The following is a 24,113-nucleotide window of genomic DNA, read 5'->3' on the forward strand; positions in this document are numbered from 1 at the left end:
GATGTCACACAGGTGCAGGGTGTGTTGTGTAAAACAGGCCAATACACGATAATACAGGTTAGTTTGGTCTGTGGCTGCTTGGTACAGAGGTCGCTTTACCCACAGAGATTTAACTTTTTTATTTTATCTTTAGATTAATGAACAACTGACTTTTGTAAAACTTTTTAAGTGTAATTAAACAGCAGGTTTCTTTTTACCACTGAAAAAACAGACCTCACACTTTTTTTTAATCTTTCAATGGATAAACATTCAACCCTGATGATCAGAGGAGTCTTCAAGTGAGTCTTAAATAAACTTTTTTTTAAAAAGTAATCTGATCTGTGACTTACAACAAGTCTGCAGCAGGCAGACGAGCTCTCTGCAGACTATTTGCTGCTGCCTGTCTCTACATGTTTACTATGGGGGTGTTTCTGCTGCTTCTTTGTCCCTCACTGTAAACAGATGTACTGAGAGACTCCTGCACTGATGTTTCATAGGAAAGTCCAAACAGCCTCACTGGTTCTCCATAAAGAACAAAGATTTGCTCTCTGTGGCTCCAACACAACTTAAAGACAATCAAAGGTGGACAACAGCTGTGGTTTGATGGAGGCTACAGCTAAATGCTGCCTCCTCCATAGTACAATATACATTTTTCTGCAGGGACATCATTCTGAACTTTGTGTTTCACTTCTTTTCTCATGATGAACATGTTTCTGATAATCCACCAGTGAGATTATGATTCTTATTTTGAGTTTAGTGTTTCTTTAACAGTGTGTTTCTGTGTTTTAGTTCAGTTTATGCGAGTTGGTTCACTTTTGGTCTCCTTTTCCTATCAGTCTTTAGTCTTCTGTGCTTCACTGTGTTACTGGTTGTGTGTGAATTCCAGTGCAGTTGAATGATGGAAGAAATCCTCTAGTTCACCTTTGAAAACAGGATACAGGTGTGTTGGACTTTTGGCTCTATGCAGAATGACAGCGCTCTTTAAAATGCACATTAAACACTGAATCAGCACAGAGAGATCATTAACGTCAAGCCTGATGATCTCATTATATAATGGCCCGTAATCAAAGTGCAGTATATTTGCGACTGATCAGGCCAAATCACATCACTACCTACACAGTCCAAACGTTTCATCTTCCTGTGGCTTAAAAAAGTGACATTGAGGCTGAAATACTGGAGGTGCTAAATGTGGCAGAATACGTCATGATAACACTTGGAAAAATAAAAAAGATGATGTCATGTGGGGAATTGCACCACAGAAAATATTTGATTAATAAGAGATGAGAGCTGAGCTCAAATCAGCAGATGCCTTAATAATAATGTCATTATCAGCAGGGTGAAAGCGTTTTAGTAAGATTATTGGAACTCAATGATGAATCTATGGAGACTAACTTTATGTATAGTGAGTTAAAACATTGACATTTTAATAGAAAATGCACATCTGCGTTTTTGCTTTTCAGAAAAAAAAACTAATTGAAGAAATATCATTGTGAGGCATTTGATGTCCAACATCTCCCTCTAGTGGTCATATATAAACCATGCGTGAGGATGGTGTTAGTGTAAAATGTGAATCATAGAAGAGGGAAAGACCATCTCTGAATCGAGGAGGGGGCCTAAGGGTACATCTTTCGCCATCTTACAACGCTGTGATTGCAGCCATTCCCCAACTCTCTGTGAATGGTACTCATGGCCATTGATCAGTGTTCTTTGATCAGTGGGTTTTGGTCAGTGATTGTTGATCAATGGTCATGGGAATTTGCATAATTATGATTAAGGATCTGACCTCACAGCCCTGCTGCAAAAACCCACAGAGCCCAGCAGCCAGCGCAACAAATTCTGGATCCTTGGCTTATAGTTAGCATTAGCAGCACATGCTGCGTCCGATGTGAAAGGACCTTTATGCTGCGCACTGTGCCTCACAGCAATGGTCCCGGGTCAGCCCTGACTTTGTGTTAAACTAATCCTAAAGTAATAATGGTATTTCTAACCACTGATATACCACAACTTTATCCTTTCAACAGCTACTGAAAGTTAGGGAACCTAGCCTAGCTTCTATCGGATATTTATATAGAGATCCTCCAGCTTCAAACTGTATTACCCTTCAATGATAGTGATGTGTTGGTCGGGAACGAAACGGCTCTTAGAGCTGGATATTTGACGTGAACGACGCGAGCCGGCTCCTTATCGCGAGCCCTGTTTTTTTTTTCCTTCTCTCACCCTCTCTCGCACTTTTTTCCGCTTCACTCAGCACGCGAGCCTTGTACTTTAGGCTGGGAAGAGGGGGGAGAGGCGGTAGTTACACTCGGAGTTGGTGATGTTCAATTCATGAACGAATCGTTCAATACTCGAGAATCACTTTACTGACTCGTGAATCATGATTCCCAAGCCCAACTGACTCACTGACTCATCCCTGTTGCTGTTAGCAAGCTAATTCCATTAGTAGAAATATATCTAGCTTATAATTAAAATTGTGGGGAAAAAAAACAACAGCCAGTTTCTTAACAAAAACATTTCTGCTCTGAACTGGAAGAAAAAACCCTGAGTAGAAGCTCACATCAAGACAATAGCTCCTCGGTTCACAGTAGCATCGCTCAGCTAGCATGCTAACAGCACATTTGAGTTACTCACCCCCTCCCTTGCTGTGCTGAATCATAGCATAAGCGAATCACTCAGGACTAGGGATGGGTATCGTTTAGGTTTTATCCGATACCGGTGCCAAACCGGTACTTTTGAAACGGTGCCGGTGCTTAAAGAATGGAGAACACAAACCTTGTCCAAAAACCTCTGATGTTTAGCTGTTTTTTTTGTTTTTTTTTGTAAAAAGATAACAATGTAAGCCTTTTCTTCAGCTATAGGATATATATGGTATCACTCTTGGCTGGAAGCAGTGCTTAAACAATGGAAAAAACACAAACTTTGTCCAAAACCTCTCATGTTTAACTGTTTTCCACTTTTTCTTTGGTCATTTTAGCCTTTTTGGCCAGGGTGAAGGGAGTATCTGCCGTCAAACAAGAAGACAGCCGCATGTAACTACGACTGTGTTTGCTAGTTCACCTTACATGCATTAATGCAATAACCTGGTTAGCCTACTCAACGTGCATTACACACGAACAACATTAAGATACTCACGCAGAGAAGAACGGCTGCTGCTGCCATCATCATCTGTCATCATTTCTGCTACACTGGCAGGGCTAGGGGCCAGGACTCTCCTCTTCGGGTTCTTGGGGGATGTTGCTAACTCCGGGTCCGATAACAGGCACCACACCCGCAGTAGATGTGCACGGTGTGAGGTCTCGCAGCAAGCTATCAAACACGGTGCATTTCTCGGCTTTAAAAAAAACGCTATGCGTCGCCAGGTGTTTCATCGAATTCGAGGTGTTACCTCCTTTGACAGTATCACAGTATCAGCCTAAAGCACTTGTTGCACGCAGCTGAGTTTGCATCTTTTGCTGTGAAGTACAGCCAGACTTTTGACCGCTTCGCCTTGGGCATTTTTAATGTGTAGCTCTGCTCTAAAAGAACGTACGTACCTGGGCCCGCCTACTATCCTCGGAAACGTAAAATGATTGGCTAGAATTGGCTCAGGAAAAAAAAAAAGCACCAAATAAAGCACCGAATGTGCGCTGCTTTTCGGTCTGGTTACTACCGTTTATGTCAGAACCGGTGCCATCATGGCACCGGACACCGGTACCCATCCCTACTCAGGACTCACTAACCCCCTCCCTCCTGGCTCACAGCTCAAACGAGTTGAACGAATCACTGACTCAATCACTCCCTTCCTTGCTGTGCTGAATCATAGCGTAAGGCGAATCACTCACTCACCCCCTCCCTCCTGGCTCACAGCTTCTTCTTGGTTTGCAACCAATGTTAAGGCGCTTTACTGCCCTCTGGCTCACAGCTCAGTGGACATTCAGATGAGAAAATATATATTTGACACATTTAAGGAAAATACCAATAAAATAAAATAAAAATAAATAAATGTTCCCTTTATAATTTTTTTTGCTCTTTTTTGCTCTAAAAAATAGTTGTTTTCTTTTACTTTCATCTTAGCAGTAGGATTTACATTAAAAGATAAAGAAATTAAGTTTGAGTGAAAATATACATTTTTGCACTCTCTGGTCAACTGACTCAGTGACTCAAATGACTCAAGAAACCCGATTCACTTTGGTAAGTGACTCATTAAAACTCGATTCAGTAAAAAAAATTGAATTTACCATCACTACTCGCAGTAGCACAGGAACAGAGAGGGAGGGAAAGAGAGAAAGAGAGCCAGGGACAACAATGTCACATTAGAAAGGTATAGTAATCATCCACAACTATTTTCAGTTGCGGATGATTAAGGATTGAGTAAGTTTATTCATGCAGGCCCATATATGACAGAGAATGTGCATCTTCTTTTTGTTTTCATATTTTAATTTATATTTAATTGTGTTGTGGTTTGCAGTGTTTTGTGTTGTTTCATTTTAAATTTGTTTAAAAGGAAAACGCTGAAAATTTAAATAGTTAAAAGTTGAACTGTGACAAGTTGGTTTATGTATTATATGATTTATTTATTACATTTTATGTGGAGTGAATAAATAAAAGTATATTTACGGTGGCCCCTAGAGACAAAGGACTTACAAACTCCAAAACGAAAGACAACAGAAGTGCTCCAGGATGCTAGGCGCAGTGTTGAGCTTTTGTTACCTAGAGGCTACACAAGCCAGCAATTAGCAACGACCGGATTTGATGTGTGGTAGTAACAGGTAAATGAACATTTTTTTTGAATATATATGAGTGCTTGTGTATAAATACACAAACAATACACATATGCTTTCAATTGTGTAATTTAAGTGATCTAGGTAGCTCTGTTTTGGAAGGTCAGTTAACGCCAGAAATGTGTTTTGGAGTTTGTACATGCTTTTTGGAGTTTCTGCTTTGTCTCTGGGGGCCACTGTATATATTTATATATAAAAATATATAAATAAAACCACTTTTTTTTTACATTAGTAATTCCTTTTGTGCATAATTTTATATTATTGCTAATAATCAATTAAAGCAACAAAACAACCTGAAGAGCCGGTTCAGAGCTGAAAGATCTGGCTCTTTTTAGTGATCCGAGCCAAAAGAGCCGGTTCTCTAAAAAGAGCTGGAAATCCCATCACTATTCAAGGACCTGCAGTTCAAAAAAGCGCCCCTCCGACAGCCAAACTCATCTGTTCTCTGATTGGATACTTACATTTGTGATTGACATGACATTGGCCAATCAGATGAAAGGAAGAAAAATAGGGTCAAAATTCGTACTTGTAACTAGAAACTTGAGTGCAGAGTTTCACATGCATTTTTTGGCTAAGTCCACACACAAATCTTCACAAATCACAAATCTTTTTTACGCACACACAATTTTTTTTTTTACACATACAAATCTTTTTTACACACACACAAATTCTTTTTACACATACAAATCCTGATTTACAAGTACAAAACTCATTTTCAAGTACAAGATATTTATGACCACAATTTGAGCCCATACATTTCAACAGTGAAAAGAAACCCCTTCACAACAGCCAACCAAGTGAACAACACTCTCAAGTAGACATACATTGGGATGCAAAAGTTTGGGCAACCTTGTTAATAGTCATTATTTTCCGGTATAAATTGTTGGTTGTTACAATAAAAAATGTCAGTTAAATTTATAATATAGGAGACACACAGTGATATTTGAGAAGTGAAATGAAGTTTATTGGATTTACAGAAAGTGTGCAATAATTGTTTAAACAAAATCAGGCAGGTATAAATTTGGGCACCACAAGAAAAGAAATGAAATCAATATTTAGTAGATCCAATTTTTGCAGAAATTACAGCCTCTAAACGCTTCCTGTAGGTTCCAATGAGAGGCTGGATTGTGGTTGAAGGTATTTTGGACCGTTCCTCTTTACAAAACATCTCTAGTTCATTCAGGTGTGATGGCTTCCGAGCATGGACAGCTCTCTTTAACTCACACCACAGATTTTCAATTATATTCAGGTCTGGGGACTGAGATGGCCGTTCCAGAACGTTGTACTTGTTCCTCTCCATGAATGCCTTAGTGGATTTTGAGCAGTGTTTCGAGTCGTTGTCTTGTTGAAAGATTCAGCCCCGGCGCAGCTTCAGCTTTGTCACCGATTCCTGGAAATTGGTTAATCTGCTGATACTGAGTGGAATCCATGTGTCCCTCAACTTTGACAAGATTCCCAGTCCCTTCACTGGCCACGCAGCCCCACAGCATGATGGGACCACCACCATATTTTACTGTAGGTAACAGGTGTTTTTCTTGGAATGCTGTGTTCTTTTTCCTCCATGCATAACGCCCATTGTTATGCCCAAATAACTAAATTTTCGTTTCATCAGTCCACAGCACCTTATTCCAGAATGAAGCTGGCTTGTCCAAATGTGCTTTAGCATACCTCAAGTGGCTCTGTTTGTTAGTGATGTGTCCTGTGTGTCAAAGCTTTGAAGCATGTGTCGGGTAATCTCTGGGGCGTTTTTGTGAAGCGCGTTTCGAGGCTTGCTTTGATTATGTATGCAGTGACGTTCGAGGCCTCGCGGGTCAGATTCTAAATAAAATGGGCAGCAAAACACAGCTGATTTCCCCATCACATTGTCTTCTGGAATTGGATTACGTACGTGCTACATAGTTCCTTGAGCATTTCTTCTTCGATGGAACCAGCAAGGAATAGATTTTTTTTTTATCTCATCTCTTCTAATAAAGTATGCACACAGTAATAAAGATCACAAATTAAGTAACATAATATTGTAGCGGTTCTTAACTTAGCAAGCAGTTTGCTGACTGTAGCATGGGAGATGGGTGGTTTCGTAGGGTGTCTTGCATTGAAATCTGCTGCAATGACCCAGTTACTGCGTTCACCAGATATCAACACAATTTCGATCTTCTCCTCCCGTGTTAACCTCTTCAACATGTCAATGGCTGTGAACAAAGAGAAACTTGTAAATAACTCATGAAAGAATAAAGTTACGTTGAAACCAAGCACACCATTGTTTTTCTTGTGACATTACAGTAAGTTTGATGTGTCACATGGCCCTCTTCCTATTGGAAAAACAAAAGTTGTATCCAAGATGGCCGTCTTCTAAATGGCCACCATGGTCACCACCCATCTTGAAGAGTTTGCCCCCTCACATATACTAATGTGCCACAAACAGGACTTTAATATCACCAACCATTCCCATATTATTACGGTGTATCCATATAAATGGCCCACCCCATACATTAAAAAAATACAGACCAAAAATCAACATAATAATTTCTTACAACTTAGACGTAAATGAAAGTTAATTTAATCTAATTCCACACGTTCAAAAAGTAGTATAAATAAATCCCAATCATTTTAAAACCCTTCCGTCGCCCCTTCTGACATTTCCACCCCACAACGTGCTCTTAATTTCTGAATTGATGGGAGGCTCCAAAACTTAACAAACTAATCACAACTCGACAAGGATACAACAAAGATGGCCACAAGTTTTTTTAATCTGACTTTAAGATAATTTCTGAAATATACAAAACACAGAAGCAGAGCTCTTTATAAATCTCATCTCCCACACTGTACATTACCTCACAGATCTGCTTAATGGCTGATATTGTAGCTATGCTCAGGTAAGACCTGAACACTATGTTGTGTATGAAATGACAGACAAAGGTTTGTTTATCATTCAGAGATTATGTTTATTATGTGCATCTGAACAGGATACATTATCAGCAAAATAACAGCAGGTTTTAGTAGCACAGAAGCTAGCTCGCATAGAAAGTGTATCGTGAAATATGAATGTTTGATCACCTCAAAATACAAATCAACTTGTAGCTCTTCTCATTAACATTTAACATGCTTGTTCCATAAAGTAGGCACAAAGATGTTAACACAGAAAAACTGTGTACAGTGTTGTGCTCAGTAACACACCTCATACACAAACATCATGAACTGCCAGGTTTTCATCTCTGTCATTTATCTCCTACCTCTGAGAGGAGGCGATACTGAGCTTCCACAGATCACAGGTTGTAATAATGTCAAGTTAAGTATATAAATGTTACATTCAAGATCAAATCTGCACACATTTAAACAGGAGGTCGGGAAATGTTTACAGCTATAGGAAGCAAAGAAAAACTTAAACTTTATCAATAAACAAATGTATAAAAAATAATAAAAAATCTTGACGTGTTTAAACTGAAGAGTCTCCTTCATGGAGGAACAAGTTAAGGCTTCATAGATCAGAGGAGGAAACATGTGACTCTGCAGCTCCATGTAACACATTTCTCTTTGGTTTCATAATAATATCAGATTATTCAGTCACTCAGTTCTAGCTGATAAATGGACCCTGAGCACTTTGTGTTGTGTTTGTGTTGTCAGTCAGTGTCTGTAATTATTGTGTAACATCTAAACATGAGGATCAGTCTGTGAGTCTGACCTTACAAACAGCTGAACCTGAAGATGGAACAAACTCACTGATTCTGATATTGTGACAGAGACAACGCTGAACTCATCACTGTGAACAAACTTATTTCTGTTGACATCAGTGACAGAGAAGATGTTTGTGAAATGAAATGGTTTTTGTTGTTGAATATCACTGATCTTATCATCAGATTTGCAACTTGTGTTTGTTTGAATTATGAAGTCCTGAATGTTCCATAGAAATAAGGCAAAGGTGTAAATAACACTGTTTAAGAACATAAACTCTTCCACTGAGATGAGCGACTAACCTGGAAGCTAAAACAAACTAATAACTAATACTGAAGCACACAAAGCAAACAAACAAACAAAAATAGTAACTTCAAATCACCGACAGCTGACTGATGTCTGTCGTCATATTGTTTGTCTTTCTTCTGAATGTTCAATAACACTACATGTAATCTGGATAAGCAGGAGACAGACTCCAGGAGTTCAGCTGAAAACTGATTAATTTTAAACAGCCGGCAGTTCAGCAGGAGGATGGTCCTGACTCTTTGTTTTATGTTTTCTGTAAATCAAAAAACCAACAACAGCAGCAACAAGAAGCACAGCAGAAACTGACAGACCAACAATCAGTCCGACAGATCCATCCTCTGTGTCTCCTCCTGTCTGACCTGCAGGTGAGAAACAGGTGTGAGGTGTCAGCTGTCAGGTAGGTGATGAGTGAAGAACAGAACAGAATCCATTTCCTCTTCAAACTGCTGTCAGACATTATCTACTGCACTCTGATCACATCACTCAGACCAGCTGCTTTCTACAAAGTCTCATCAACAACATCTTTAGAAACAAACATCAACAACCAGGAAGCAGCTTCACCTCTGATCACACACACACTCAACTCTACTCACTCACCTGGAGGATCAACATGAAGGTAGATGATGCTGATGAGCTTCAAACTGGGTCTCTCTTGGTTTGGTTCTTTTTGGGCAACTCGACACTCGTATGTTCCAGTATCATTAATTGTCACATTCTTCAGAATCAAAGACACGTCTCCATCCTTCATCTGTTTGTCCTGCAGATCCACCCGGTTCTTAAAAGATGGATGCTGGTCATCTGGTTCAAATCGCTTATCCTTGTACAAAAGCACATATTCATCTCCCAGGTCAGCTCTGCTCCACTCTACACCTATGATGTTGTTGTTTGTGGCTCGACATGTCAGAGTTACTTTCTGTCCAGACTCAGCTGTGATGATTTTCTTGTCTGAAAGAGGAAACAACAAAGAGCAGAGAGGTTCAGAATCAGAGTGAGGACCACAAACACTCACTGCTTGTGGTGTTACAGAAAATAAATAAGATGAATGGCAGAATCTGTGTTATATAAACATTTATACAGTGAAACATGTGCTGATAATAAGTGACCATAATGTGTGAGAGAAAGCAGCCTCTCATTATAAGACACTGTGAGTCTCTGCATGCTGCCTTTATGGAGCTACAGCTGTTTGTATACACTGAACAAAAAGCTTTGTAGCTGTATACTGACTCCTGACACTACAACACATCACACTGACACACACATTAGAGCCCTCCCAGGCCCATGCTGCCAACACACAAGTATTGGGGCCATTATTACAAGTTGCATTACTTCTGTGTTACTCTATTACATGGCATGAGCTACATCACCACATAATTATCAGCAAGAAAACTTCAGACTAACCAAGAGTTTAGAATTAGTCTTTATCTGATATTCAGATGTGTATCTGATACATCCACAGCATATTTCTTTCAGTGTTTAATGCTGCCTTCTATTTGAAGTGAGACACTGGAACTGACTGCAGGTCAGATTTGAAAGAAGCCCTCCCACTCTCAGCTTCATACAGCAAATGGACTGTTAGTCATATAACAACCTTCTCCTCAGCTGATCATTCACACACTCACACACATTCATACATCACTGTGTCGTGGAATTTTCAGTTAATAAAATCCGCAACACGGTCAGCTGTGGTTAAGCTATTTTAATTACTGTTAACACACATCACAGTTCACAGTCATGAGAGCTCTGCCCTTGATATGCTGCACATCTCTTTTAGACCCTCGCACACAACTCTCTGCACCTTTTCAGTTACAACAGTCTTTTGTCCCGTTAAGCAAAGCTAAGCAGTTTTTCACCAGGTCATACTGACACATACACAAGCTTCATCTAAGCAAACAAAGGTTTTACAAAACTCCAACAGTGAGGCTCTAAACACCTAAATCTAAAAGAGAATTCCCCCCATTACAACTGTTATCTATGCCTAAGTGTTTTTAAGATTTACACTCTCACACTCTGATCAGGAACAACTCAGCGTTCAGCATCCTGAGGAGAAAAATATTTGTCCAAGGATACTTTTGGCATGCAGGCTACAGGAGCCAGTGATCGATCCACTGACCTTCTAATTGGTAAATGAGCCTCTCTACCTCCTGAGCCACTAATTAACAATGACCATGCACCACCCACAGAAAAGAGAAAGAGCTCTGAGATGGTTGCAGTGAATGACAACAGTAGTAAAAATGTGATCTGTTAGTCCCAAAGAAGTCCACCATGACAGGATTAAATGACTACAGGCCTGTCTCCCTGACGTCTGTGGTCATGACACCCTTTGAAAGACTCGTGTTGAGCCACCTGAAGGACATCAGAGCCTCTGCTGGACTCCCTGCAGTTTGCCTACTGGGCAAACAGGTCAGCTGAGGATGCTCAAAATGGGACTACAGTACATCGTGCATCACCTCGACCAACCTGGGACATACAGGAGCCTGTTCATGGACGTCAGCTCAGCCTTCAACAAAGTCATCCCAGACATCCTCCACCAGAAGCTCACCCAGCTTACCTTTGAGTGCTTTGAGTACACCGGGAGAGTAGAAAGCACTATATAAGAATACTCCATTTACCATTCGCCTCCACCTGTCAGTGGATCACCAGCTTTTTAATGGGCAGGCAGCAGCAGGTGAGGTTGAGGAGCATTAAATCACACACAGACCCTCAGCCTCGGTCTGCCCCGGTGGTCTGTTCTGTCTTCACTGGTCTTCTCTCTCTACACTAATGTCTGCACATCAGAAGAACCATCTGTGAAACTCCTGAAGTTTGCAGATGACACAACCATCACTGGTCTGATCTAGAATGAGTCTGTATGAGTGTAGAAAGGATATAGACCACTGGTGCAGTCAGAACCACCTGGAGCTGAACTCGTTCAACATTGTGGAGATAATGGTGGAGAAAACCCCTAACCCTTCACCTTCCACCCTGTTACGACTGGGAATAAATTCAGATTTGTAGGATCCACTTTCTTTATAGGAGTTGAAGTGGTCCTTACACACAGACTCAATTCAGAAGAAGGTCCAGACGTTGAAACTGCCACAGGAGCTGCTAATCATCATCTACACCGCCATCATCCAGTCTGTCCTGTGCACATCAATAACTGTAGGGTTGAGCTCCGACACACAGCAGGACAATCAGGTCTGCAGAGAGGATCATTGGTACTGATCCTCCCTCCATCCAGTACTTTACAGTTCCAGAGTGAGGACCTGAAAGACCTCTGCAGACCCCTCACATCCAAATATAATCTGTTCAGACTGCTGCTTTCAGGAAGTCACTACAGAGCGCTGTTTACTAAGATCAGTGGCCATAGAAACCGTTTTTTAAAAGGCAAATATACATAGAAAAACAAACTTGACCAAATAACGATGATTTTGATTCTGTACAGCTACTGTTGTAAACTTGTGACTGGCTAAATATGCTTTACAGTGAGAACCGAGCAGCTCTATTCAGAAAGGTAGCACAACAAATGTTTGGACATTGGTTCAATTTTTAAGCCAAACCGCTGAACATAACCTCCTCAGGATTAGACGCACACGCTATGACTGAAGTTCAACAAAGTCAGGCTTTCTGTGCATTAGCTTGATCAATAAAACCTAAAACCCCAGCTGGAGAAAACAGAGATCAGCACAGTGATTATCAACTGTCTGCCATACAAAATGATGACTAGTGCGACCTACTGCAATTAGAGATGTTATCAGATGATGATGATTATAAAGTGGTCAACAACATATAAACAAAAAATATCTCTGTAAAATGCAAAGGCGTTTCTTAAAGAACAGATTAATGCGGCAGCAAATCATTCATACACTTCCTGTATCGCTAAATTAGTTCACGGACATTCTCGTGAGAATGCCACATACAGCAGTTTTGGTAGCTACAACTTAACATGCTGCACATATATAAAATGTATTTTTCCCCAGCAGATTATTTATATTACACGTAAAATATGCTGTAAGTAACAGAATTGGTAAAAACTGGCGTTTCCAGCTGATTTTAAACCGAAACCCTGAACCAGGTTATGTGTTCAACATCTATAAACAAGCAGATCTACAGACAGACACCTTCATGAAAACTCTGGAGTCACATTTAACATCACTTTTTAACCCATTTTTGAAAACGCTGCCATAACTTGCGGCAGCTGCCGCCGGAGATGTCCGTAACTGAGTCACTCTTAGACCGACCAATAGTTTCATCTGAGATTAACAGGATGAAAAACAGCAGGTTTAAAACATGTTTGACTATATAACACTTAAATGTAACCTGCACAGACGACTGCAAACAGGAAAGTCCAGTAAAACGGTAGATATATTTTAGGAGCCATCACAGTCGGCGTAACGGAAGATGATGTTTGATAGAAACACTTCCGCAATAGCTGTAATGGCGCATTTCGACTTTCTCTTCTTCGTCGTCATCTACTTCGTCTTCGTCTGTGAATGGCTGAGAAGGGTCTGGCTGCAGCCAATGGGGAGGCCATATTGGAAAAGGTTTTTAACAAACAAAGAGTATACAACATACGAACAGATGAAGTATACAAAAGAACAGAACATGAACACACAAAACCAGGGTTAAAAAGAAAAAAGTAATAATTATATGAATACACGCAGAAATTCACATATACATATTGTTTTGAGAGCCTTTTTGTTGGTGGAGTCTGATATTAATTGTATGTACAATTCCACATCCTTAAAAAATGACAGAAATATGGTGTTTTATTAGTAAACTTACATTTATGGATAAAAAATTTAGCTAAAAGTATTAACAAATTTATTATAAAAAAACATTTATCATTCTTCTTGGGGAACTTAAAAAAACAGAATAAAACATTTTCCCATCGTAAAGAAAACTCCCTTAAAATATGGACAATAACAAAACTGCTAAATTCCTTCCAGAATCTCTGTGTAAAAGAGCAGTACCAAAAAAGATGTGTCACAGTTTCTGGCTGATCCCCACAGAAAGTACAATTAGTATTTATGTCCCTTTTAAATTTTACCATGTAGTGACTGGCTGGATAACATTTATGTAGAATTTTAAATGAGACTTCCTTCACCTTATTTACAATCAAATATTTATGGGGGATCATCCAGACTGTCTTCCACTCGATATCTGGAACATATCGGTTCCAGTAAGATATTATATACGGGAGAGAGACAATATCGTCCTGGAATAAACTACGTATTCTCTTATTGCTGTTACCAGGTTCCTGTGAAAAGCAGATTTTTCCTATTGGTGACTCAGCTGGATCAGGGAGAGTGACTGAGGTAAATATTAAGCTTTCAGTGTTTTTATATAACATTAAAGTACCTGAGGGTATGGCACCAAGCACCATTGAGAATTCCTGAACACTGATTGGAAAATTATATAGTGCAATAAAGTCGTTGTAAGTAAGTAGTTGTCCCTCTTTATTAACCAGCTGAGCCACCAATAGGATCCCATTTTGGACCCAAGTTTCCAGGAAAAGTGATTTATTTTTAAATAAAATATCTCTGTTGTTCCCGATAAGGTATTTGTGAGGTGAGAAGTTGTGTTTATAAATGAGGGTCCACGCTAAGAGGACTTGCTTATGGAAGGATGAAAGTTTTACAGGGAGTTTCTCAGCATTGTAATTACAATGTAAAATAAAATTAAAGCCACCAAAACAAGAGAAAATATGATATGGTATAAAGTTCCAGATAGAGGTAGGGTTTTTAAGAAAATGTTTAGCCCAATTAATTTTGAAAGTGTTATTTAAAGTAGAAAAGTCTAAAAATTTAAGCCCACCTGACTCGTACTTATTCATCACAACAGTTTTTCTAATATAATGCGTACGGTTTTTCCATATAAAATTAAAGAGCATGCGGTCAATATCTTTACTAATTTTCTTATCCAGATGTCAGGAGAGAGCAGCATATGTTAATCGGGATTCCCTTCAGCTTTAGTAATTAACACTCTACCTTTCAACGACAAGTCCCTCTGCAGCCACTGGTTGAACTTTTTTAGGGTTTTCTGTATAATTGGAGTGAAGTTTGAAGAGCATCTTGATTTTTGGTCTTTGGATATTAACAGTCCCAAGTATGTGACTTCTTGTTTAACAGAAATATTACAGATAGTATTTGCAGGGCAGTCTTTAATTGCTAGTAACTCACACTTCTTTAGATTTAGGCATAAACCAGAGGCCTCAGAGAAATCACTAATCACACTAAGGGCTAGAGGGATTTGGTTTGCATTCTTCAAGAAGAGTGTGGTGTCATCGGCTAACTGGCTGATGACGAGCTCCTTATCAGCTATGGTGATTCCTTGTACAACACTGTTTGAAATATTAGTTCCAAGAATTTGTGTACAAAGTAAAAATAAATATGGTGAAATAGGACATCCTTGGCGAATACAACGTTTCAGGTCAAATCTTGGGGTGGAGCCGTTAATCATTTTAATAGAACTATTGCCATTTGTGTATAAGGTTTTAACAGCTTTACAGAAAAACTCTCCAAAGCCAAATTTTTCCACAGAGTGGAAAATAAATTGATGTTCAATTGTATCACAAGCCTTATAAAAGTCCAGGAAGAGAATGAAGCTATTGTCAGGTAGCAAATCAGAGTAATCAAGTAAATCCAAAACCAGTCTAATGTTATTAGAAATGTGTCTGTTTCTCATAAAGCCTGATTGTGTCTCATCAAGAATTGTGTCCAAGACCTTTTTAATTCTGTTAGCAAGTATTAAAGCCATAATCTTATAGTCATTATTGAGCAGACAGATGGGTCTCCAATTATCAATAAAAAGTAAGTCTTTGTTTGGTTTTGGAATAAGTGTTATGAGACCTTGAGTAAGAGTAGGAGGGAGGGTGTTCTTCTCTATACTTTCTGTAAAAACCTGCAGTAAAAACGGAGCCAGGAGATTAGAAAATGATTTATAAAACTCTGAAGTCAAACCATCTGTGCCGGGAGATTTATTGGCCTTAAGTGCAGAAATGAAATTACAGACTTCCTCCACAGTCAGAGGGCTGTCACAATAACTCCTATCTTCCACAACAATCTTTTTTAGGTTCTTAACATTATTGAAAAATCGTGTTGAGACATCCTCATTATCTTTTGAGTTGTATAGTTTAGTATAGAATTCGGCACAGAAATGTAAAATTTCTCTAGGATTGTCAGAGACAATGCCATTAATATTTAGTTGACGAATAGAGTTTGTTTTTGATCTGTATTTTTCAAGCCTGAAAAAGTAAGCAGAATTTTGTTCGCCCTCCTCCAGCCACCTCTTCCTGGATCTTACAAAAGCACCCTCAGCCTTGCGTCGATATAAACCGTCCAATTTATTTTGAAGTTCTAGTAAACTTAATTTATCTTCATCTGAGATTTCTTCTGGGGACTTCTGGTAATAAGAGGTAATTTTGCTTATCACTTCTTGTTCTTCAACTTTCCTTAATTTAGTAATTTGACTCCCATATCTTCTCAAGAATTTGCATGCTTCAAATTTAAAAAGTTCCCAATTGGTACAAAAGAACTTCTCTCTGTTAGCTTTATTCCAATAATAAACAATTAATTTATTAATCTGCATGCTAACCATTTTATCTTTTAGTGAAGAATTATTTAACTTCCAATAAGAGAATTTATAAGGTATATTATTGAGTGTAAACATTTGGACATTAATGTGAATTGCTCTATGATCAGTGAGGGGGGTGGCAAGTATATTAACGGTAATATTATCTTTATCAAAACAGTCAGAAACAAGCGAAAAGTCAATACGTGATTGCCTGGATCCTGTCTTATTGCTCTGAGTAAAGAGTCTATCATCTGGAAATTTTTATCTCCAAATATCCACAACATTAAATTTTTAATATTTTTTAAATATGCTGTGTGTTAGATTTGTGTTCTCATGAGTAAATATATTAATTTATCTTGTGTTGTAAAAGACGTTTTCTGATTGTCATTTTATTTTGGAAATGATTTTATTTTGGTGATCATAGATGACTTCACTTCCTGTTCCTTGTTGTTGTGAAGCGCGAACTGCCAAAAATGGATGTATGTTTTTCCCTCCTGTGTTGCGGACAATAAAAGAAACGGGAAAAGTAATCAACCAACCAAGTGTGTGCATTATTAAGAGAACATGGCCGAAGAAGAAGAAAACTCTTCGAGCTCAACACTGTGGATGTATCAGATACACATCTGAATATCAGATAAAGACTAATTCTAAACTCTTGGTTAGTCTGAAGTTTTCTGACTGATAATTATGTGGTGATGTAACTCATGCCATGTAATAGAGTAACACAGAAGTAATGAAGTAGTAATAATGACCCCAATACTTGTGTGATGGCAGCATGGGCCTGGGCGGGTTTAAATGAACTGCAGCACAGAGACAAAGAAGTGTAATGTGTGTGTCAGTGTGATGTGTTGTAGTGTCAGGAGTCAGTATACAGCTACAAAGCTTTGTGTTCAGTGTATACAAACAGCTGTAGCATCAGGGCTCGCAAAATCGCTAGCCCGACGTCCCGGGGCTAGCGATTTTTCCAGTCGGGCTACCAAAATCCATCTCAGCCCTGCCCGTCGGGCTATCATAGGAAGGAAAAATATGTGTCAATGCTTTTGCATTTTCTTTCGCAAATGTAGCTGAGTAATTATGTTATTGGCATCGATGAGCCACTGTCAATATGTGACACATTGAAATCGCGTTTGAATTTGCGCTTGTTTTTTGCTTTCACTTTCACTTTGCGATCGCACGAACAGTGTGTAGAGAGCGGCAGCACTGATTGGTGAGTGACGATTAATTGCGCACCAATTCCTCTGACATCGTCTTATCAATCGTTAGCTTACTATTCAAACGTGACAAGTGAAATCTCCCACAGCAAGCTTAAACATGTCATAGAAGTTGAGTGCGCAGAGAATCGCTGACCGTTATGTAAGTACCTGTGTAAAAGCAGATGGATTTACGCCGGTATTTTAGTTCTGCTGAGCCAAATAAGACAGGTCAGGGTGCAGAAGGCACAGCCAAATAAAAGCCTACCACAAAACGGAAAAGTTATGACAAATCAGACTATGAGGCAAAAAGAAAGCTCAGCTTTTTTGGTTTCATGGACAAAAGAATTTATGTGGCTGGAATATGACCAGCTAAATAACATGATGTTCTGCCAGGTATGTTGTGAGTTTCATTTCATTTGAGTCGACAAGCGCCTTTGTTACTGGGACCAGTAATTTTAAGAAAGACCCCATCAGAACCCATGAGAAACGCAAGAAATGCATTATTGCCCAGTCTGCAATATCTTTCCCAGAACAAACAGTAATTGCAAAAAACATACTAAAAATAAACCAAGCACAAGCAGAAGTACTGAAAAATCTTTCAAACGCGTACTATGTTGCAAAGAGTGAACTACCATTGGCCAAATTTAGCAGTCTTTCCAAACTTCAAAAAGCAAATGGCCTAGATCTTGGTTCCCCTTACCTCTTACCCGTGACTTCTGTGGAAATTTCAGATTCAGGATCTGACACAGACTGATTCATGTTCTACACAGTTCTTGCAAGTTCATAGAAATTTCTGTTCAATTAGAACCAAGTATTTGAGTTGATGATTGTAATTTTTATACAGTTGTTGTGATTTGTATTTAACAATTTTCTGATTAATTTTGGTTTCCATTACTATATTATACTTTAATGTATAATATTGTAAAGGAAACAAAACATTAAAAAATTGCTCTCTTTTTTATTCGGGCTACTTAAATTTATTTTGGGCTACCAAAAACTGAAGAGTGCCTGCCCAAAGGGCTACCAGGGATTTTGAAATTTTGCGAGCCCTGAGCTCCATAAAGGCAGCAAGCAGAGACTCACAGTGTCTTATAATGAGAGGCTGCTTTCTCACACACATTATGTTCACTTATTATCAGCATTTGTGTGTGTGTGCATGTGTGCAGGAATTATGTTTAAGGAAATAATAATAGTAACAGCGATGTCAGTAATATTCAGTCAGGCATGCCTTTATCAGGTTTGTACATGTGGTCTGAGCCAGTTCAAACTTGTTTGCATAGCATCAGCAGATTTGAGATCAAGTGTGTCATGTCCTCCTGACAGCCAAGAGAAAAAAGAATTTTCCCACTGAACTTTTTTTGACTTCATGGTTCAATGCAATGCCCACGTTGGCCCTTGTTTAGTACATCAGGACTTAGTACGGTAGCTCAAATAAGCCAAAAGATATAGACCAAAAACAAATGTCCATTATAGGGGACATAAATGAATAGGGTGGTTCTCAGGAGGATATTTTACACGTGCTTATTTTCATGGAGTTTGGCCACAAACGGGATTCTGGCAGGAACATGCAGGCCACCACGAGCGCTATATGAGCAAATTGTAGTTATTTGTGATATGTGTTTATTTTTGTAATTTTTTGTGATCCATTTATATCCTCTCAATATTTTTATGGGGGCAGTGATATTGCGCCCTCCAATGACAAGCATGCTGAGAGATGCTGAGTACTTGTTGGTCCTTTAGCCTTCACTCTGGAGTCCATCTCATCCCAACCATCTTGATTGGACATCAGACGCAAGTACAGATTTTCACTCGTCTAACGTCCACTCCTTGAGTTTCTTGGCCCAAACAAATCTCTTTTGCTTGTTGCTTTTCCTCAGTCGTGGTTTCTTAGCAGCTATTTGAACATAAAGGCCTGATTCAACAGTCTTCTCTGAAGAAGTGATGTAGAGATGTGTTTGCTACTGGAGCTCTGTGACATTTATCTGGGCTCTGATCTGAGGTGCTGTTAACTTGTGATTTTTGAGGCTGGTGACTCAGATGAATTTATCCTCAGCTGCAGAGGTGACTCTTGGTCTTCCTTTCCTGGGGTGGTCCTCATGTGAGCCAGTTTCGTCGTAGCACTTGATGTTTTTTGCAACTGCACTTGGGGAAACATTCAAACTTTTAGATATTTTCCAGACTGACTGACCTTCAGTTCTTAAAGTAATGATGGAGGTGACTACAGGTGACTACATCATGAAGCTTGCTGACTGAGAGAAGGCCAATGGTTTATGATGCTGTCAACAAAGCAAAAGGTGGCTACTCTGTGTAATATAAAATATAAAACATATTTAGAGTTATTATTCTTTGGCACATAATTCCATATCTCTTGCTTCATATATTTGATGTCTTCAGTTTGTATCTACAATGTAGAAAGTAGTAAAGATAAAGAAAATATATTAAATGAAAAGGTGTGTCAAACCTTTTGGTAGGACTGGTAGTGATATATTTAGTTTTCCAGTTGTTTTTATATAATTTTGTTTCGTTTTGTTTTTCTTTACCGTACAAATTTTCCTCCTGCTATTCTCCAGTCACTCCAGTAGGTAACGCTAAAGTAACATTGGTACTGTAAGCTGATTGGCCAACAAGCATTATGAACTAGACGAAGAAGAAATGGAGTAGCTGGAGGAGCAGATCCCAGTCGGAATTTTCAGTTTGATCACATCCTCAGTCTGTATTTCAAACTGGGAAAGTCAGACAGCTTCATGAATCTCAAGTTAACAATCCGAGATGGAGGCGGGGAATGTACCTGTAATAAAACTGTAAATCTTTTAAATCTGTTTCCCGCTGTGGTGTATTTTAGACTTGCTAAATAATCGGTGCACAGAGCACTGACCAAACTCTAATATGAACAACCTGCAGTGGTGAGTTTACCTGCAACAAGGCTAGCATCGCACCGCTCTGCTACTGATCAATGAATGGCTCTAGCTTGCAAAGTAGTAAATGAAAACCTTCACAGTGCGAGCGAGTCGCACTTTCTCAGTCTTCCGACTGCAATGAAATGCATCACAACACATAACATGCGGAAGTGTTTGATCAAACCTTGTTTCCCGTTACCCCAACTGTGATGGCTGCCAAAATATATATCGCGTTTTGGTGGACTTGTCTGGTTGCCTTCGTCTGTGCAGGTTAAATTTAGTTATTATAAAGTCAAATATGTTGTAAAGCTGCTGTTTTAAACTGACCGGTACTTTATTCTGGGCTAAATATGATGAAAGAGCGACTCGGTTACTGGCACCCCCAGTGGCACCTTCAGATGCCACACCTTAGAGCATCTTTTTCAATAATGGTGTAACGAGTTATGTTGAATTTAACTCCAGAGTTTCCATGAAGGTGTCTGTCTCTAGATCAGCTCGTTAACAGATGCTGAACACATTTCCTGGTTCAGAGTTTCGGTTTAAAAACAGCAAGAAGCTCCAGTGTTTACCGATTCTTTTACACACAGCACATTAAAGTGAAATATAAACTATCTGCTGGGGAAACCATCTTATATGTGCAGCGTGTTAAGTTGTAGCCACTAAAATTGCTCTATGACGCATTCTTACGGGAATGTCCGTGAACTAATTTAGCGATACAGGAAGTGTACGAATGATTTGCTGTCGCATTAATATCCTCTTCTTTTTGAAACGCTTTTGCATTTTACTGTGAGACGCTGCAATTCCTGAGTTACCACAGGAAAAACAACCTCTGCTGGGCCTTCTCTTGAATAGCCTATTAGCCTGTTTTCGATTTCTACCTACTGTAGTCGGCTCAGCGTGGTTTTTAGAGTTTTCCATTGGGTGGTAGTACCTGATAACGGGCACTTTTTAGTACCTGGTTAATGACTTTTACCATGAATTAATGTTTCAATCTTAAACACGATCAACCTGTCTGTAATAATCAGCTATGTACCACAGGCCTTCAAGCTGGCAGTAGGTAAACTTTTACTTAGAAAACGTAATTTCTTGACCCAGCTGTCTTGGCTCATTATAGGCCAATTGCCAACCTTCCATATATCTCAATTATTCCTGTCTTCTGTCCCTTGGTCACAGCACATGCGTTCCCCTCCCTGAGCCTGGTTCTGCTGGAGGTTTCTTCCTGTTAAAAGGGAGTTTTTCCTTCCCACTGTCACCAAAGTGCTTGCTCATAGGGGGTCATATGATTGTTTATTAAGCTGTTCTCGATTGTAATGGAAAAAGAGTCGATCTGAGTCATACAGTGTTGAGCTGATCCAACTAGGTGCTAATGAAAAATGCTTTATATGTGTGTAAGGACTAGTTCCTCTAAGAGGTGGATCCTGGTAATCTGAAGTGACTCACAGTTTATCCTGTATTGTTGAAAGGCTGGAAAGTGGAGTGTTGACAGTCTTTGACTGCACCATTGAAGGCAACTGGTCCACCTACTGCCTTTAGGAGAACTTGATTGTTCCTGGTCAGACCAGTGACAGTGGTGTCATCTGCAAACTTCAGGAGTTTCACAGATGGTTCTCCTGAGGTGCAGTCATTAGTGTAGAGAGAGAAGACCAGTGGCAAGAGAGCACACCTCTGGTGAAGCTCACTGTTGATGGTCTGTGTGCATGATGTGAATCTTGAATCTTGAGGAAGCTGGTAGTCCTCTGACAGGTGGAGGTGGGCACAGTAAGTTGGGTGAGCTTCTGCTGGAGGATGTCTGGGATGACTTTGTTGGATACACGATACTGGCTCATGTCCCACGTTGGTCGAGGTGATGCAGGATTTACTGCAGTCCCATACTGATGCATCCTCAGCTGACCTGTTTGCCCAGTAGGGAAACAACAGAGTGTCCAGCAGAGGCTTTGATGCCCTTCAGGTGACTCAACATAAGTCTGTCATAGGACGTCATGACCACAGACATCAGGCAGACAGGCCTGTAGTCATTTAATCCTGTGATGGTGGACTTCTTTGGGACCAACACATTACAAGTTTTACACTGTTGACATTCACTGCCACCATCTCAGAGCTCTTTCTCTTTTCTGTAGGTGGTGCATGGCCATTCCTAATTCGTAGCTCACGAGATAGAGAGGCTCATTTATCAGTTTGAAGGTCAGTGGATCGATCACTGGCTCCTGTAGCCTGCATGTTAATGTCTCCTTGGATAAGAACTTTCTCCTCAGGATACTGAACCCTGAGTTGTTGCTGGTCAGAGAGTGACGAATCTGAGAAAGCACTGAGGCAGAGATAACAGTGATGTATGAATGTGTTTGTGAGTGTGTGAATGATCAGCTGAGGAGAAGGTTGTTGCTGTGGATGTATCAGATACATATCTGAATATCAGATAAAGACTAATTCTAAACTCTTGGTTAGTCTGAAGTTTTATGACTGATAATTATGTGGTGATGTAGCTCATGCCATGTAATAGAGTAACACAGAAGTAATGAAGTATTAATAATGACCCCAATACTTGTGTGTTGGCAGCATGGGCCTGGGAGGGTTTAAATGAACTGCAGCACAGAGACAAAGAAGTGTAATGTGTGTGTCAGTGTGATGTGTTGTAGTGTCAGGAGTCAGTATACAGCTACAAAGCTTTTTGTTCAGTGTATACAAACAGCTGTAGCTCCATAAAGACAGCATGCAGAGACTCACAGTGTCTTATAATGAGAGGCTGCTTTCTCTCACACATTATGTTCACTTATTATCAGCATTGGCTGATGTTGAAGTGAACAGTTGTACTTTGACCTTTAACCTGTCTGCTCTGTGTTGTTTCCTCTTTCAGACCAGAAAAACATCACAGCTGAGGTTGGACAGGACGTCACTCTGACATGTCGAGCTCCAAATAATAACCCCATCACTGTTTTAAAATGGAGCAGAGCTGACCTGGGAGATGAATATGTGCTTTTGTACAAGGATGAGCAGTTTGATCCAGCCAACCAGCATCCATCTTTTAAGAACCGGGTGGATCTGCAGGACAGGAATATGAATAATGGAGACGTGTCTTTGATTCTAAGCAATGTGACGATTAATGACACTGGAACATATGAGTGTGTTGTCATTCCCAGAGGCAGTTCGAAGCTCATCAGCATCGTCACCCTGATTGTTGTTCCTCCAGGTGAGTGAGTAGAGTTGAGTGTGTGTGTGATCAGAGGTGAAGCTGCTTCCTGGTTGTTGATGTTTGTTTCTAAAGATGTTGTTGATGAGACTTTGTAGAAAGCAGCTGGTCTGAGTGATGTGATCAGAGTGCAGTAGATAATGTCTGACAGCAGTTTGAAGAGGAAATGGATTCTGTTCTGTTCTTCACTCATCACCTACCTGACAGCTGACACCTCACACCTGTTTCTCACCTGCACGTCAGACAGGAGGAGATAAACAGGGTGGATCTGTTGGACTGATCGTTGGTCTGATAGTTTCTACTCTGCTTCTTGTTGCTGCTGTTGTTGGATTTTTGATCTACAGAAAACGTGAAAAAAACAAAGAGTCAAGAGCCGTACCAGATTCCTGCTGAATTTCAGTCTGTTTGAAATGTGAGTTCTTTACAGCTGAACTCCTGGAGTCTGAGTCTCCTGATGAGCCAGACTTAATTTAGTGTTATTAAACATTCAGAAGATGATATGAGGACAGACATCAGTCAGCTGTCGGTGATTTGAAGTTACTGTTTTTGTTTGTTTGCTTTGTGTGCATCAGTATTA

The 24,113-nt window shown here is 39.7% G+C and overlaps 1 protein-coding gene across 2 annotated transcripts; it reads left to right on the forward strand.

Moving 5' to 3' along the window:
• The first annotated feature begins 87 nt into the window (after positions 1–87).
• Positions 88–23,549, forward strand: LOC120437556 (programmed cell death 1 ligand 1-like). Of its 2 annotated transcripts, none has more exons than XR_005611226.1 (2): positions 88–278; positions 23,204–23,549. XR_005611226.1 is itself a non-coding variant. In XM_039608130.1 (2 exons), the coding sequence occupies exons 1-2, from the start codon at positions 10,786–10,788 to the stop codon at positions 23,542–23,544; spliced, it is 387 nt and encodes a 128-aa protein (XP_039464064.1). In that variant the 5' UTR covers positions 10,737–10,785; the 3' UTR covers positions 23,545–23,549. The 2 variants fall into 2 exon arrangements, 1 of the variants encoding a protein (XP_039464064.1); XM_039608130.1 differs by lacking the exon at positions 88–278 and adding an exon at positions 10,737–10,831.
• The last annotated feature ends 564 nt before the right edge of the window (positions 23,550–24,113 follow it).

This window comes from Oreochromis aureus, linkage group 3, assembly GCF_013358895.1.
Source record: "Oreochromis aureus strain Israel breed Guangdong linkage group 3, ZZ_aureus, whole genome shotgun sequence".
Classification (NCBI taxonomy): domain Eukaryota; kingdom Metazoa; phylum Chordata; class Actinopteri; order Cichliformes; family Cichlidae; genus Oreochromis; species Oreochromis aureus.

What these genes read in the sequence shown, in the direction of transcription:
- LOC120437556 (XM_039608130.1), top strand. Translation starts at nt 10,786, where the DNA reads ATGCAGGCTACAGGAGCCAGTGATCGATCCACTGACCTTCTAATTG. An exon ending in ATCCACTGACCTTCTAATTG is followed by an intron (nt 10,832 to 23,203) that starts GTAAATGAGCCT and finishes TTCCTCTTTCAG; the next exon opens with ACCAGAAAAACATCACAGCT.